Here is a 16,648-nt window from a genome sequence, read left to right as displayed (position 1 = left end):
AAAATGTTGAGACAAAGGTAGCAAGGTGACAAAGGAAATCTTCGGGATCCTTCTTTGCCTGCCGTTCACCCAAGAACAAGGGGTCAGATGCCTACTTCACATTCTTCTTTCTTCCCTTTGGCTTGCTTACCAGCTTATAGGAGCGAACACTGTTCATTAAGAGGTCTTAGGCAGTGGATTCATCACATCTGACTGGCTCTTCAGCTTTCCAGCACATTCAATGTTCTCCTTACAGCCATCAACCTATGTATTCCAGTCCACATGCTAACAGCAGCAGACTGAGCAGAGGTTTTGTCAGGTCTGGAACCTTTGCTGCCAAAGAGAAAAGTTTCAACCATTTTTTCATTAGTTGGTAGCCTACCCAAAGTTCTTGTCTTTTTAGCAGTACACCTGGCATGATGGCAGATCAGCTTTCTAGAGCTCTTCTGCTCCTGAATTCTTCTCTCAGGAGCTGGCTTTTCCTCCTGACCCCAGTCTATTACTTCATTCCACTTGTTCCAGGACATCAAGCAGTTATCGTCGGCCCATGAGACAGAAGACTGTAAAGAACTATCTATCACTAGCATCAAAATTTCACAGCTGAACAACTCAGACATATATCACATGAATGATCTGACCAGAGCAATGATTGTGCTCAATTTAAAGTGCTTTGTAGAATGAAGACCACCACTGTGACATCATCACTACTGCAAGAAAAGTTCCATTTACTAAAGTCATTCTAGTCATGTTGGAAACTTCCTCTGCATAAAAATGATAGTATTTACACTACAAACATCTGGTTTATGGTTTATGATTTTCAATCATGTTCATGAAAGTTAAATTACAAAACTAGAAGGTCTCAGCAGATTGCCTTCTGTCAGTTTACACTATTCATGCAAGCTTTTCATCTGAATTTCACATGCTTTAATTTGCAGTAGCCAGAAATGAGAATAAAACACTAATACAATTTTTATTGTTTGTAATTCCATGTTGTAATTTTGTCAAATTGTGCAAGATGTGTGGAAATATCATTCAGTTGTGTACTACATAAAATAATGTTATGAATTACCCGTAGCAATACAATAGTTTTATTTTATAAATTAGCCTACACATTTACATTTCACTTCAGCAATGTTTAAAACTTCACTGTAATTTCTTCACCACGAAACGCTAATAAACACAATATTAGGCCTATCTGAAATGTGGTGGAATTTTTGTGGTAGAAGTTGTAGCCCACTGACTTTCAGAAAACGTATAATATAAATATTTGTTCCCCTAGGGGAGAAAACGCTCTTTTATACGAGTATGTCATCGTTTGGATGGATTTCTGATGTACATTAATCTCTTATGAAGTACAGTAACTGAAGTAAATGTAAGTCAGCGCACTGGCCTCTGGGTGGCACTGACACTGTACTCAAAAGGGAGGAGTTGGTTAGAACAAACTCACTATAATGATAGTCCTTTGTGAATGACACGTATGAAAGTTTTGAAAAAGCCAATTCATAGCCATTATTAGTCGGACTTACTTTTTCCGTAAGGGATGAGTAGCCTATAATTAGGGCTAACTTGAGAAGTCTTGGAGAAATCAACTGGTGCGTCCATTAAAGGGACAGCATCGCGAGAAGAAGAAAAAAATAAACAGACGGATCATTGTGGCTTTCCTAAACATTTACATTACTGAAGAAGAATCGGATGGCACATAGTCTTAACTCAAGAAGAGGAGGAAAGGATGGGGAAAGGAATTTGTTCGAGACGACAGAGAAGAATATTTCAGTCTTTCCTACTTCTCACCTTCGTCTGCGGGGCGTTGTACGCCTTCATGATCTCATATGAGATGCATAAGGAGCTGAAAAAGACTGAGGCGACGGCTTTGAAATACCAGCAGCATCGAGAGTCACTTTCTGCGCAGCTGCAAGGTAGAAAATTAATGAAAAGATCCTACAGCGAAGGCACTTTGTATTAGCTGTTTGGTTAGGGCTTATCTGATTGTTTTGAGATATCTGATGCATGCCTAAGGAAATTTCTATTGAAAATGTTTTGGCCTGTTTTGTTAATTCCTCTTATCCAAGCCTAATAGTTGGTGCATAATAATTGACACACATCAGAACATCATCAAGATTTTCTTGCAAACAACATTCCTTGAGAATACTTGCTTTCATTTGATGGCAATGCTTTCTGCCTCTAAGCTTTTGAATGGGGTCCTTTGACAAACATTGGGTAACACCACACTGAGGATTTTCACCTTTCTGTGCCAGATTACAGTGTTCATTATATCAAGGTGAATCTCATAAAATCTGTCAAGTCCAGATCACTTTTCTGACCAAAAAGAAAACATATTGCATAAAAGAAATTGAATATATACAATTTGATTTTTACATTGTGAAAATATCAAATTATTAAATTATATCAAATTATTCAGATTTCTGAGAGGTTTCATATGTTTTTTGTCATATAACAGTATATTTCATATATGGAAATTTAATATATTTCCATTCTAAAAAAAAACCACAATAGAAATAATATTTTCTTTCTCTTTTCAGTGGTATATGAGCATCATTCTAAACTAGAGAAATCCCTCCAGAAAGAAAGACTTGAGCATAAGAAGGCTGAAGAGGGTAATGTCCTGTTCATTTGCACAATAATTGATTTCCTGATATACACAACCCACTTAATCTGAATGTGATTTGATAATGATGATAGATAATGAATGATAATGAGTCCAGGCTGTGCTGAATGCAGTCTGCTTCACGTTTGTTTTTAAAAGCCTCTATTGATTGTCAATACATCATAGATTTGCTTGTGTTTAAGCGGGAATCACAGAAGGCCCTCAACAAAGAAAAGGTAATTTAAAACGTATGGTGTTTTGATTACTAATGATGTGTAAACATGATAGAGCTGCTGTCAGCTGTTGTGGATGCATAATAACTTACAGTTTTGTTTGACCTAACAGCAAGAATCAACCTATCGACTGAATGCTCTGCAGATAGAGCATCAAATACTGAAGGTGAGATGGAATAATAGAAGTCTAAAAACTAGTTATGGTATTTTAATTGCGGTTGATGTTAAATATATAATAATTCAGACACCTTTTGCATGATTAAATCAGTCCCAGCATGATGACTTGAAGATGCAATACTATGAACTTCAAGAGAAGCACCAGAATCAAGGGCAGCATCAAGAACGTGTTCTGGATGAGCACAGGTTGGAAATAGACAACCTGCAGAGGGAGAAGGAGATTGAAATTTCCAGACTGAAAGGTGAATCCTTGTGCTACTCTTGTATGTGTTCAGAGTAATCAGATTTAAGGCTCAGACCAAATCCATTTCCAGCCATATAAAATGTGCCTGACCACATAGATTTGGTAGAGTCTTTCATCACCAGATTTCCTCCTTGTAGAGAATGTGTACAACCTTCGAGAGGAGAACAGACAGCTGCGGAAAACTCATCAGGACATCTACACACAGTTACTTGATGTGCGGGTCAGAGAAACTACAAAGGATTCTGTGATGCATTATGTGATTAGAGTTTCAAGGAAGTTTGAATTTGCATGTAGTAGTTCAGTTAAGGACAGAGAATATTGCTGTTCAGTTTGTAATCCTAAAACCTGGACTTTTACTATTCTAGATGTTACTGAAATGACAGTTATGCATTTCTTCCTCACCATTTCAGGAACAGCACAAGAACCTGCAAGCTTCAAAAGATCATCTCTCACTCACATTACAAGACCATAAAAATGCACTTGTTGCTGCCCAGGTAACACACAGTCATGACCAATGCTTTAAGTTTGCGTGTCTATTGCTTGAAGTAAATCACATTCTGCCACTGCAACACCTTTACCAAATGCAAAAACAGATGAACAAGTAAATACAATTGGTAACACTTTGGTGTCATAATACAGAGTAATTACCTAATTAAGTACTTAGTAGCCGCTGTACTTACATCAAATAAAATGTACTTACCATGTAACTAAGTTATGGAACAGCCTGTATTTACAGTTTGTAATTATGTAGATGTTATAGGCAGCTACTGTTACACATATGTAACAGACCGAGTCTGTTACACAGCTACTTGTACACTAAAGTACAATCTTGATACACTTTATTTTAAGAAGCTTATGCCTGTGTAATATTCTGTAGTTTTAATGTAATTAGAAAGGTATTACATGTATTTAAGCTGTGTACTGGTGGGTTAAATCAAACTAAGGTGCTGCTGGATAAGGTGTACATTATAGGCACACATGAAGTACACTTAAGTACAATCTTGATACACTTTATTTTAAGTAGCTTATGTCTGTGTACATACACTTATAATTAAGTTATATAAAGTCTGCAACACATATGTAACAATCTTTTGCTTACATAAGTAGCTGTGTAACAGACATATGTGTAACAGTAGCTGCCTATTACATCTACATAATTAGAAACTGTAAGTACGGACTGTTCCATAACTTAGTTCCATGATAAGTACATTTTGTTTCATGTAAGTACAATGGCTACGAAGTACTTAACTAGGTAGTTTCTCTGTATTATGGACACCTTAAAATAAAGTGTTGCCACATAATTTATTGCTGGGTATCCCAATACAAATTTTTAACATTTAATATACAGTGTTTGCTATTAATGTAAGAAAACATTAATTTTAAGTTTGTATGGTCAAGTTAAACTAAAACAATGCACACTACTGTTCAAAAGTTTGAGGTTTGTAAGATTTGTAATGTTTTTGAAAGAAGTCTCTTATGCTTATAAGGCTGCATTTGTTAGATAAATACAGTAAAAAATAGCATTATTGTTAAATAGTATTACAATTTATTCTGATGATTTTTCAGCACCCATTACCCCAGTGCACAATGTAAAGCCTTTAATGCATCCTAATAAACCCATATTCGTTCTTTCTCTCTCAAAAAAAAAATTATTGACCCTAAACTTTTTAACCTACTAATCATGTTCTCATCTCATTGCATGCCATCTCACCCTACAAAGACAGCTGAAATGCGTGGAGAGATGTGAAATTGAGTTTGAAGTTAGTTGGAAACTCCTGCCTAGCAATGTTTATACCTTATTATGGTTGATCTTTTTCTATGCCTTAGGCCACCTCAAGCTGTAAATACTACAGATGTGTCACCCTGGCATTTGACCCTGTGTGAGTGATGCATGTTTGCCTGCCATTAACATTTTAATACTGACATTATATCTGACCGGATATAATGTGCCACTGTGACACATTCTAACATGTAAACTACTTATTCTTCCTCACCGACCTTACATTGTAGAAATGATCCCTTCAGTAGCGTATTGCTGTACAAAACATTCTTCTCAAATAAAATTGGGGAATCTATTTCATAACAATTATTTATGAAGGTTATAATTTATAACATTATAAATTCAGGACATTTGCTCCTTGGCTGTTTATTTAATTTATGTTTTACTGTCTCTGTGCTGAGTTAGCATCTTTCTCTCATAGAGTCAGCTCTCATACTATTTGACTTTCATTACCCAGTCTATGTATCACTTGAGAAATTTTTAATTCCATCCTAATTCAATGTTTGAATAAAGCTTCAGGTGGAAGAGCTGAGGCGATTAAAGGAGAATCACAATAAAGCATCCAGTGCAGGCCGAGAGGCTAAAATTGATAAATTTGCAACTGAACGCACCCGCAGCAATATACTGGAGACAGTAGAGCGCCTAAATGAGGAGCTGCATAATAAGCTCATACAGGTACAGAAGGAAATGTAACATACAACGTTAAAGACTAACTCATTTACTATTTGTCTTTTTGCTTTTATTAGTAAGGAAGCCTATGGATTAGCCTACTGTAGACATGAATGTGTGCTGTTCACACTCTCGCGTCACAAATGGATTAAGTCTTAATCCTTTTTTGAAATTATTCTCACTTCCTATTGCAATTGAAGTATATATTCAAAGGCCATTTGGGCTAGTTTGTCAACTTCAGGATGAGATGACTCACGGAACCTAATAATGTAAATGTGTGACTGTGGCTAATGCAAGTGTCTTATCATCAGGCCACACCACACTTTGGTCATACGGATGTTTCTCCTTTACAGGTGGACGGATATGAGGAAAATGGAAAAGGGTTATCCCTTCAAGGTGTGTTGGGGATTGAAAATAACAATGCGACCAAAGTGGCAATGAAGCAGCCTCGGCAAATTGATATTTTTGCTGAGGGAAACGGCAAGAAAGAGGAGAGAGGCACATCAAAGGATAGAGGAGGAGAGGATAAGGGGGAAAAGGCAGTGCTGGAACATTCCTTATCAAACCCAGAAGAGCTGGGCATTAACCCTCGCAAGACGCTAAGCCAAAGCCTGGAGAAACAGACACAGACAGAGCCACTTCACAGAACCAAAGTACACTTTGAGGCTTTGGATACAGTTATTGCTGGTAAGGAAGGATATTTTTGTGCCAGGTATTGGCTTTTTCTGATTCTGCTGTATTTTATGAAGCTAAGGGTTCTAGCACAAACATCCAAAGTGCTACCAAGCTGAGATTTGAATTTTTTTTATAAATTGCACACTGATGTTATTATGCTGACAAAATGGTGTAAAAACATTTTTTACTCCGAAATTGCTGTTAAATTTCACAAATTACCAAAAAAAAACATAATTTTTTTCACATTAATTAAACATGAAATTTCAACGAAGATCAAATAAAAATAGTATTTTCTTGTAAAACAATAATCTGTGTTTTATTTACAGCTTTGAAAAATCATTTTTAGAGTATAGTTTTAATTTCTGTTGAAATTCAGGGAATGCTGGGCAATCACACTATGTTATGGCTGGACGAGAAGATGTAAAGGAGATGCAAAAGCACAAAAAGGTGTGTCTGATAATGCAGTGTGTATTTTATTATATATAGTGTCTTTTTTTGATCTGCATTTGCAAATTTATCTCTAAGAAATAGGAATTGCATGATCAGACATGAAAGAGGCCTAAAACAGATTTTAAAAGATCAATGTTTGTTTACGCTGTGCAGAAATTAAATCTGTGTCACATGTAGGGAGGAAAAAAACTGATTCGGACCACTTACACACTGCGTGAATGACAAATTGCATGCAGAGTCATAAATTAATTATTCAATAACATCAAGGCAGTGTGGCGTAAACACTGTGGCTGTGCTTTCTCTGTATTTTTTCTCGAAAAGCTCAATTATTTTACTTTGAAGTGCAAATGACAATTTCTTTAAAGTTTTATCACGGGAAATTATATCATTTGAAGTTTAAGATTTCTATGAATGGCTTATTCTCTCTTAAAATGACTCCTTTGAGCAGGGCATAGGAGAAAAAACCCTGAACTCTGTGAATGAAGCCAACAACCAGAACGAAGATGAATTTGAAGAGGCAGGAGAAGAAACCAAGTACAAGAGCCATGCAAATGAGATCAGGCCTGAAGAGGATGAGCAGCTTGTGGTGAGTTAACAAGAAGGATACAGACAAACTCCTCTTATATTATTCATGGAATAAAGTCTTCAGTGAAGTACAAGTTTGATTTATTTTGCCCAAGGATTTTTTAATTTATCATTATTTGACACTATTGAACATTCACTGCTGTTCAAACATTTGGCATCAGTGAGATTTTTTTTTTTAAAGAAATTAATTTATTCAGCAAGGACACATTAAACGGATCAAAACTGACTGTAAGGCCTTTTACATTGTCACAAAAAAATCAATTTCAAATAAATGCTGGGGTTTTTTTCATGTTCTTTTGACCAAAGAATCCTGAAAATATCACGGTTTCTACAAAAACATTAACTGTAACATTAACATAGAATGAATTCTAAAAGATCATGTGACACTGTGAGACTGAGTAATGATGCTGAAAAGTCAACTTTGCCATCATAGGAATAAATTACATTTTAAAATATATTAAAATAAAAACAGTTATTTTAAGTTGTAATAATATTTCACTGTATTTTTGCAGCCATAGTGAGCATAAGAGACCTCTTTCAAAAACAAAACTTAACAACCCCAAATGTTTGAATTATGGCGATTATCATGAATATTTTTACAGATGTTTACAGATGTTTTCATCTTAAAGTAAATCTTAAAATAAAACACTAATAACTTTAGTGAATACTGTGCATTATAATGTTGTATTGTTGTAGCATTTAAAATGATAATTTTTTAGCGTTTTATTTTTTTATTTAGTCTAAATAGTAAATAAATCAATGCAAAACCTGTTGACAAAGTTGCTGTTAGTAGTTTCCAGCAGAAAAACTAGACCCACTGGTATGGAACGATAAGCAGATTACTGATGCACTATATCAATAGGTGGCAGGCAATCCTGAGCAGCAAGAGGACCAGCCGGATGAGCAATATGAGGACGGTGTAGTAGAGGATGAGGTGAGGGAATACAGGCATTGATGGACTGGTGTGCTGAGGAAGTGATACAAAATGCTACATGAAAAATGACTTGTTCCCATCATCCCCACTGCAACATCCATTAGACTCTTGATGACTCAGTGCATGACAGACAGAAGAGAGCAGAAGAGGAAGAGAGTGAAGAAGATCCCTACAGTGAGCGTAATGGACCACAGGTCAGCCAACTGCTTAAGAAGGCCTTTCCTATCAATCAAATAAAAGTAGTGAGAAACATGTAGAAAAGAATTATAACTTTGTACTTTAGCTGAAAATGCTGAGCAGTGTATTTAGAATGTAAATGCACAAAATGCTAGACAGGCTAAGAGCATTTTGAGCACAGAAGATTTGAAATATCCAAAAATGTTTTGTTTCAGGGCCATGATAAACTGAATGAAATCCCAGAAGCTGAAAACGATGCCAATCAGATGGAGAGCTTCCAAGAAAAACTGATAAAAAGAGGATGAAGAAGATCTTAGGGAACGAAATCAAAAGCCTGAGATGTGAAGGGGACTGATTCTAGTGTCTGATGAGTGGCGTTACACGTCTCTTCTTGCAGAATTTAAAGTGCAACAACTGTGATCCCTTGTTTTTTTTTTAAGTGACTACTTATGCAAGTGTGTTGTACTTCCAAGTACAAGGATTTGTTTAGCATTCATATTTAATCAAAGCATTGTATCTTTTGATCTTACTAAGGCGGTATGAAATGGCACCCTGCTGAATAAAAATAAGCAAACTTTTTATTTCTTATGTGAGAGAGTTGATGAATGATTTATTATAGGCAAATATTATTTAGTAATATTCCCTCAGTTCTGTACTTGATGTATTCAGATTAATCTTCAGTCTCTCACTTATTAAAAGTAATAATGGGTAGAAGTTACATTGTAAATTATTTTCAATTTATGTATTTTTTTGATCTGTTATACTACTTTCATCTGAAAACCTAAAGCACATCTGGACTTTCCCTGTAAAGTATACAAATATTGTATATTAAAGCTGTACAAGAGCTCTTTTATTGTATTCTGAAATTTGTATGCTTCTCAGCAAGAAATTTAAATCATTTGAACATGTGGACATCAAATGTGCTTATAAAAGATAAAAAACAATACACAATATTTTTTAATATTTACATGAAGCCAAATGTGGGATTTTTTTTTAGCTTTATAAAAATTATGATTAATGTTGGTTCTTTTGTTCATGTTTACCCCCTTAATTTTTCTTCTCTTAACTGCTCATACTATTATTTATAGCATACTATATATAGACAGTACAGTCTGGTTGGTCAGGAGACGGAAGTCGTCATCTTTCTCCCAGGCATAGCTCACCCAGAAAACTTCCGACTTCCGAAGTTGAAAATAAACAGCTATATTTTGCTAGCTAAGCATCAAGGAAACCTTTATTACTTACTCCTCAGCTGTGGGACGTGCAGGCGAAGACGAGAGCAGGTATTTCTGTTGAGATTGTGATTATATTAAATGTACTGTCGTCGAGATGAACAGATCTGTCTGCTAACTTTGACAGCCAGCCTGCTCATTTTTTGGCTATAAAGGAGCTAGCATGGATGCTAACTCTAAAAAACACTTAAAGAAATAAAAAAAGCTTGAATAATGTCAGAATGAGGTTTGGTTGATTTGAATTTGACGGTTTAAAACAACCAAACTGAATCGAAAGAAGCCGAAGGGATTGTGACAAAGATGCTAGAAAAACATTTGCTAACTTAACGTTACATGTCCATTGTAATGGACGGGTTAGCAGGTTAAATAGTTAACCATAGTTTCACTATAATTCACTATAGGCTATATTTTGTGGAAAAACAAGGTGTCATGTCGTCGATATTATGTCATGTAAGTTAGGTGAGGCTCTGCAGTCAAGTTTGACTGAGGAAACCATAGCAGTCAAATATACATCCCTTTATAACTAATATATATTTAACCGTTATCTTTTGGTATAAAACATATGCAGCAGTAGTAATGTATTAAAATATTTACATTGAGATAGGCTTGATCATAATATTTTTTTCAATGCAGTAAGTTATATTATTAATTGCACCTTAGAGTAAAAATATGAATAATTTAATGTTTCTGAATATTTTAGTTTTTATATTTTATTCTCTTAGCTGTCACTAATAATGTGTTTAAAACTTGCTTCCAAGTTGTATGAATTAAAAAAATATTTTTCGGCTTATAAGAACAGTCTTTAACTAAACATTTTTAATCTGTTAAATGATTAAATGTAAATCTTTAAATGTGGAAAATTTGTTATGAAGTGAATTGTTATTAGTTGAGAATACAACTTTGTGATAGATATCCATTAATTCAATGTATTCCTTCCAAACATTGTAGTGTGCTTGAGAGAACTGAGTGAACTGTGTGGCTCAACTGCCCATTTTGACCTGTGGTGGGCCTCCGTTGAGGATGACAATGGAAGAGATGAAGAATGAAGCTGAGACAAATTCAATAGTCTCTATGACATTATATGCGGTCATGTACCCAGTCTTCAATGAGGTATTTAAATTTACACTTCAGTATAAGTAAATATGTAGTGTTTGTTGACCATATAAAAATGTGTTTATAGTGTTTATATTTGTATAATTGAACATGCTGTCAAAGCTATGGAGTTTTATCTTTCATTTAATTAAGTAGTTTTTATCTAACAATAAAAACATTTTAAAGGCTGTTCTCTGCACACTGATAAATTTGGACAGCATATAGTACTGTCTAAAATTTGGGGTTGGTACAGTTTATGCTCACCAAGGCTGGATTTGTTTATTCGGAACAACACAATTAAAACTTAAATTTATTGCTAACCTTTCATATTATTATCAATATCAATTCTGGAAACAGTTGTGATTTTTGAAGAACCTGTGTTTTTTAAACCATGTTGAATACAAAGTTCAAAAGAACAGCATTTATTTGAAATAGAAATCTTTTACAATATTATACATGTCTTTGTTATATTTGATCAGTTGAATGCATTCTTGATAAATATGTATGAAAAAAGTTTTACTGACCCCAAAATTGAAAAAGTAGTTGATATTATATCAAGTATTTGTATATGAAATGCCTGATTTTGAATTTGTTCATCTGACAGTTGGAGAGGATAAACCTGTCAGCAGCACAGACGTTGCGGGCAGCATTTATCAAAGTAAGACTTCCTGAGAGTGTCCATCCATCAGCTGGCAGATATAGTATTTATTTTTCTGACGTGTTATCTCTCTTCATCTGGCCCTTGTGATGTATTTGTTTTAAAAAACTATTAGTTTCATCCTCAACATAATGAGTTTTACTGATGTGAGTTTAATGCTCTTCAATCAACGCCTCCCCCTCAAGGCAGAGAAAGAGAACCCAGGCCTCACTCAAGATATCATCATGAAGATACTGGAGAAGAAGAACGTGGAGATCAACTTCACTGAGTCACTACTGCGCATGGCTGCAGATGACGTGGAAGGTAAAAAATATAATTTGCTTCTGGTGCAGTCCCTATTTCTGGATCTTTCCTACACTCAAAATGATACAAATAATGACTGTTTTAGTACCTTAAGTTTTGTGACTCATATTTCACAGAGTACATGATTGAAAGACCAGAGCAGGAATTCCAGGACCTAAACGAGAAAGCACGAGCCCTCAAACATATCCTGAGTAAAATCCCAGACGAGATCAACGACAGAGTGCGCTTCCTACAGACCATAAAGTGAGGATCCTGTCCCTTGTTTTCACCTTGATGGCATAGTGGTTAAAGAGCTGGCCTGGTAATCTGCATGATACTTAACCTCTGGTCACGCCAGAGGGATTGTCCCAGTAATAAGTGTACTGTATGTCACTTAGGATAAAAGCATCTACTAAATGAATACTTACGTTGTACTTACTTCAAACTAGAGTAATGATCACACAATAACTGGAGTCAAAATCGTTTGGAGCCTATAGATTTTTCTCCCCTTATAGTCTAGTGCTTTAGTTTTAATTAAGCAATCAGCCAACAATTAACCGACTAAGCAATCTCACATAGCTGACAATACCATGGATACATAGACCTCAGGAGATGTTCAAACGTGAAAGATTTGTAGACATTTTAATGGGCCTCTCCTCTATTATCTTGCCATTCTCCACTGCCTGACTGCTGAGTCAGTGCTTCGCTGTTCATAAATGTATTCATCATTCCTGACCCCTCGCTGATTTCCACAGAGACATCGCCAGTGCTATAAAAGAGCTGCTGGACACCGTCAACAATGTGTTTAAGAAATATCAGTATCAGAATCGCAGGGTAAGTATTTCTTATTTCAATGATTTTCACTGTTGCACAAGCAGGTTGGGATGGTTTTTAAAATAATATTCTGGGATTAATACAAGTTAAATGGATAGTTCACCCAAAAATGAAAATTACCCCATTATTTACTCATCAAGCCATCCTAGGTTTATATAACTTTCTTCATTCAGACAAACACAATCAGAGTTATGTTGGAGTCCTTGGGCCTGTACCATGATGGTGGCTGAACAAACTCAGGCTTACAGGATTAGTTTTGAGTTGACAAAACCAAACCAGTTCAATCTGGCTTTGTTGGTACCATGAAGCTGATCATCAACTTTCTCTGTCAACTCAGGCTTGATCCTGAGTTAATGGAGCGCGTGCACATGAAAGTGTGACATCAGTAATGAGCAGCCAATCACATGCCTTAAAACTGATTCACTTCTTGTGAGAAAGTCAGTGTGAAGATTAAAAGATTGAACAATATTAAGAATTTAAACATACATTTACACAGCACGATCATGAAACGATCTATCCATGAAAGAGGAAAACTTAAAGAAAACATCTTACCATATGAGTGCAAGTAAAAGTTGTAAAGTTAGTTTATAGAGTTGATTGTATTTATAGGTATAAAAACACTTAAAAATCTAAGCTCATATGTAGTCATGTTTAAAGCTATTGATTCTAAAACTTATATTTCATATTGTCTATATGTTTACATTGATTTTAAATAAAAGATTAATAATTACTATTAAACTAAGCTGGCTTGTATAATGGAATAAGGGTATAATATTTATATAAATAATATAAAATAATTATAAAAAATATCCATCTCTAAAACCAGATGATTTTATCTTTATGTTTTACTATGTGGAGTAAGAGAAACTTGAGGAGTGGCTTTGTGTCAGAGATGTGTCACTTTGCTTGAAGCTGATTGGTCAAATTTCGGTTTGAGATCTCTAAACCAGAACATAACCTGCCCCGGAGCAGGTTAGCTGTGGAGCGCAAGTTACTATGGCGATGAACACTGCTAAAAGCCAAACCACCTTCGTGGTACCTAAAACCCAGAGTTGGTGCAAACTAAACTCAAACTTACCTGGCTAGCCAGCTAAACCAGCTTCATGGTACAGGCCCCTGGCTCTTCCAAGATTTATAATGGCAGTGAATGGGGATCGAAGTTTTGAAGCCCAAAAAAGTGCATCCATCCATCACAAAAGTGCTCAACATGGCTCCAGGGGTGAATAAAGGCCTTCTGAAGTGAAGCAATGTCTTAATTTTACTTGTATGACGGATGGATGCATTTTTTTGGGCTTTTTAATATAACACTGATTGTATTTGTCTGAAAGAAGAAAGCCATATACACCTAGAATGGTTTGAGGATGAGTAAGGCATTGGGTAATTTTCATTCTTGGCTGAACTATACCTTTAAATGAATAGTTCATCCAAAAATGAAAATTTTGAAAGAAATGTACACCCTCAGATCATCCAAGATGTAGGTGAGATTGTTTCTTCATGGGAACAGAAATTTAGCATTACATCACTTGCTCATCAATGGATCTTCTGCAGTGAATGGGTACCATCAGAATGAGAGTCCAAATAGCTGATTAAAAAAATGGAGAGTGCATTATTATTATTATGGTTTACGGACGGTTTAAAGTTAAAACGATGGATTTCTTACAAAAACTCAAAGATTTTCACTTGACAATATTTTGATGTCTTTATCATCTGTTTGGACTCTCATTCTGACGGCACCCATTTCACTGCAGAAAAACAAACTAAATTAACTGGAGAGCAAATTATGCTAAAGTCCTCCAAATCTATTTTGATAAACATCTTGGATGGCCTGAGGGTAAGTATTCAGAAAATTTGGGTGAACTATTCCTTTAAGTTATGAATTCATTTCGACTTGTCCCTGCTTTTCTCGAAAAAAATAAAATGTAGCTTGCAGTGAGACACTTGCAGTGGAATCTGCCCAATCCATAAATGTTAAAATACTCATTGTTGTAGTAATAGAGCCACAATTAATAAACATTGTGTGTGTGATTTTAATGTGTAAAAAAAATCATGTAAAAATCTGTGTAAAGTTGCATCTATTATACTTATATACATTTAGATATATTTATATATCAACTTTGTTGCAATGACAAGCTATTGGCTAAAACCTTTAAATGACTTGAAATTTTCTATTAAAAAATTTATTTGAGATGTAATGTAAATGCTTTTATAAAATAAGCTTCACATTTCTTTTTAATCATAAAAATAGGCCCCTTCCATTGTAAGTGCCTTTTTTGTTTTGCATAATCAACAGTATGTCACGAATGCTGCTAGTTAAGATCAATTCTTTTTAATAGCCAAATATTAACATGTTTAACTTATTTTTTTTTTTCCCTAGACACTTGAACACCAAAAGAAAGAGTTTGTGAAGTACTCCAAAAGCTTTAGTGATACACTGAAAACATACTTCAAAGATGGAAAGTAAGCAAGCAAGCAGACAGTGACGGATGTCTTTTCAAAGTGCAGTGCTTATGCTTCTAGCAGACATCTGTTTTACAAATCTTCCATGAAAGTGCATTTCTCAATGAAAAATGTTTAGCCAATTGATGTCCTGAGCGGTGACTTTTCTCTTTCCCGTCCACAGGGCAATAAACGTCTTTATCAGTGCCAACAGGCTTATCCACCAAACTAACTTGATACTACAGACCTTCAAAACCGTGGCCTAGGAGACGGAGTTGTGATACGTGCAGGAGTGTGGAGCCAGTTATCTGTAATATACAAAGATTTTTGTCTTTTCAAAGTATAATTTATAAACTTTGCCTCATTTGAGGAACTTGAAATGAGGAGTTCAAGACATGTTAATTTACTCTTAGCTGAATAATCATGATTTTCACCCTTACTGACAGCTTCATCGCCTTTTTCTTTTACTGTTGTTCCGATCAAACAAAAGCCAAAAGACTTTGCGCCTTAAAGTGTCATGCAACATTCCATATACAAAGTGTAAATATTGGTATTCTTTCTTTGTCATTGAGACTAAGAATAAATTATGTATTTAACAGATATTTGGTTATAAATGTTCAATAAATAGTTTCCATATGTTTAATATTCTCTGTCTCGGGAGGTTTTTAATTGATTCAATTAATATATCCCCACAGATGCATGAAAGAAGTTAAAAACGGCTTTTATGAAGTCTGCTCTGTAATGTACATTAAGAAGCACAGTTAATGGAAGAACTCTTTGACTTTCTATGTGTTTAAGTGGATATTTAATGGTCTCAGAGTAGATGCAGAAGAGGGTGTCCTGGGCTGAAAGATGCTGAGTATAGTCTAATTGTGTCACCCAACCTCATAATGTTATTAGATTTGAAACTGAAAGCCAAAACATGCATATTTGCTGTTATGTACAAACATACACTATTGTTATAAAAAATGTGGCTTGTAAGATTTTTTCTTATTCTTACTTTGGAAAGGAATCCTCTTGTTTACCAAGGCTGTGTTTAATTAATTAAAAATACAGTAGAAACAGTAATATCATGAAATATTACAATTTAAAGTTTCCCATTTCTTTATATTTCTTAATTATTCCTGTGATTGCAAAGCTATTTTTTTTAGCAGCCATTACTGGTTTAGCCATTAAAAAGTATGGTGACCCATACTCGAAACTGGTGCTCTGCGTTTAACCCATCCAAGTGCACACACACAGCAGTGAGTAGTGAACAAATGCGCACACACACACACACACACGGAGCAGTCGCCCGGGGAGCAGTTGGGGGTTCGGTGCCTTGCTCAAGGGCACCTCAGTCGTGGTATTGAGGGTGGAGAGAGCGCTGGACATTCCCTCCCCCCACCTACAATCCCTGCCGGCCGGGGGCTCGAACTCGCAACCTTTCGATTACGAGTCCGACTCTCTAACCATTAGGCCACAACTTCCCATATAAGTGTCGCAAGATCCTTCAGATATCATTTTCTTATCATCAATGTTGAAAACAGGTGTGCTGCTTAATATCTGTGTGGAAACGTTGATGTTTTTTCTGAAAAAAGAACAGAATTTATGCAAAAGATAAAAG

The 16,648-nt window shown here is 35.3% G+C and overlaps 2 protein-coding genes across 3 annotated transcripts; both read left to right on the top strand.

The window, feature by feature from the left end:
* Positions 1-1,409: 1,409 nt before the first annotated feature.
* On the top strand, positions 1,410-9,371 carry LOC306881848 (uncharacterized protein). Of its 2 annotated transcripts, none has more exons than XM_079436177.1 (13): positions 1,410-1,895; positions 2,520-2,594; positions 2,771-2,820; positions 2,930-2,983; positions 3,086-3,236; positions 3,376-3,452; positions 3,649-3,732; positions 6,041-6,374; positions 6,739-6,809; positions 7,261-7,398; positions 8,260-8,331; positions 8,436-8,525; positions 8,724-9,371. In XM_079436177.1, the coding sequence occupies exons 1-13, from the start codon at positions 1,709-1,711 to the stop codon at positions 8,811-8,813; spliced, it is 1,473 nt and encodes a 490-aa protein (XP_079292303.1). In that variant the 5' UTR covers positions 1,410-1,708; the 3' UTR covers positions 8,814-9,371. The 2 variants fall into 2 exon arrangements, with proteins under 2 accessions (XP_079292303.1, XP_079292302.1); XM_079436176.1 differs by having other exon boundaries at positions 1,416-1,895; positions 3,376-3,458.
* Positions 9,372-9,615: 244 nt separating this feature from the next.
* Positions 9,616-15,683, top strand: LOC306881867 (programmed cell death protein 10-B). The gene is made up of 8 exons (XM_079436203.1): positions 9,616-9,791; positions 10,689-10,850; positions 11,437-11,490; positions 11,676-11,793; positions 11,910-12,036; positions 12,528-12,606; positions 14,981-15,063; positions 15,227-15,683. Exons 2-8 carry the CDS (start codon positions 10,761-10,763, stop codon positions 15,306-15,308), a joined length of 633 nt encoding a protein of 210 aa, XP_079292329.1. The 5' UTR covers positions 9,616-9,791; positions 10,689-10,760; the 3' UTR covers positions 15,309-15,683.
* The last annotated feature ends 965 nt before the right edge of the window (positions 15,684-16,648 follow it).

This window comes from Barbus barbus (assembly GCF_936440315.1).
Source record: "Barbus barbus genome assembly, chromosome: 15".
Taxonomy (NCBI): Eukaryota; Metazoa; Chordata; class Actinopteri; order Cypriniformes; family Cyprinidae; genus Barbus; species Barbus barbus.
Note: the sequence above shows the minus strand (reverse complement) of the source record. Positions and strands in the feature narration are given on the sequence as shown.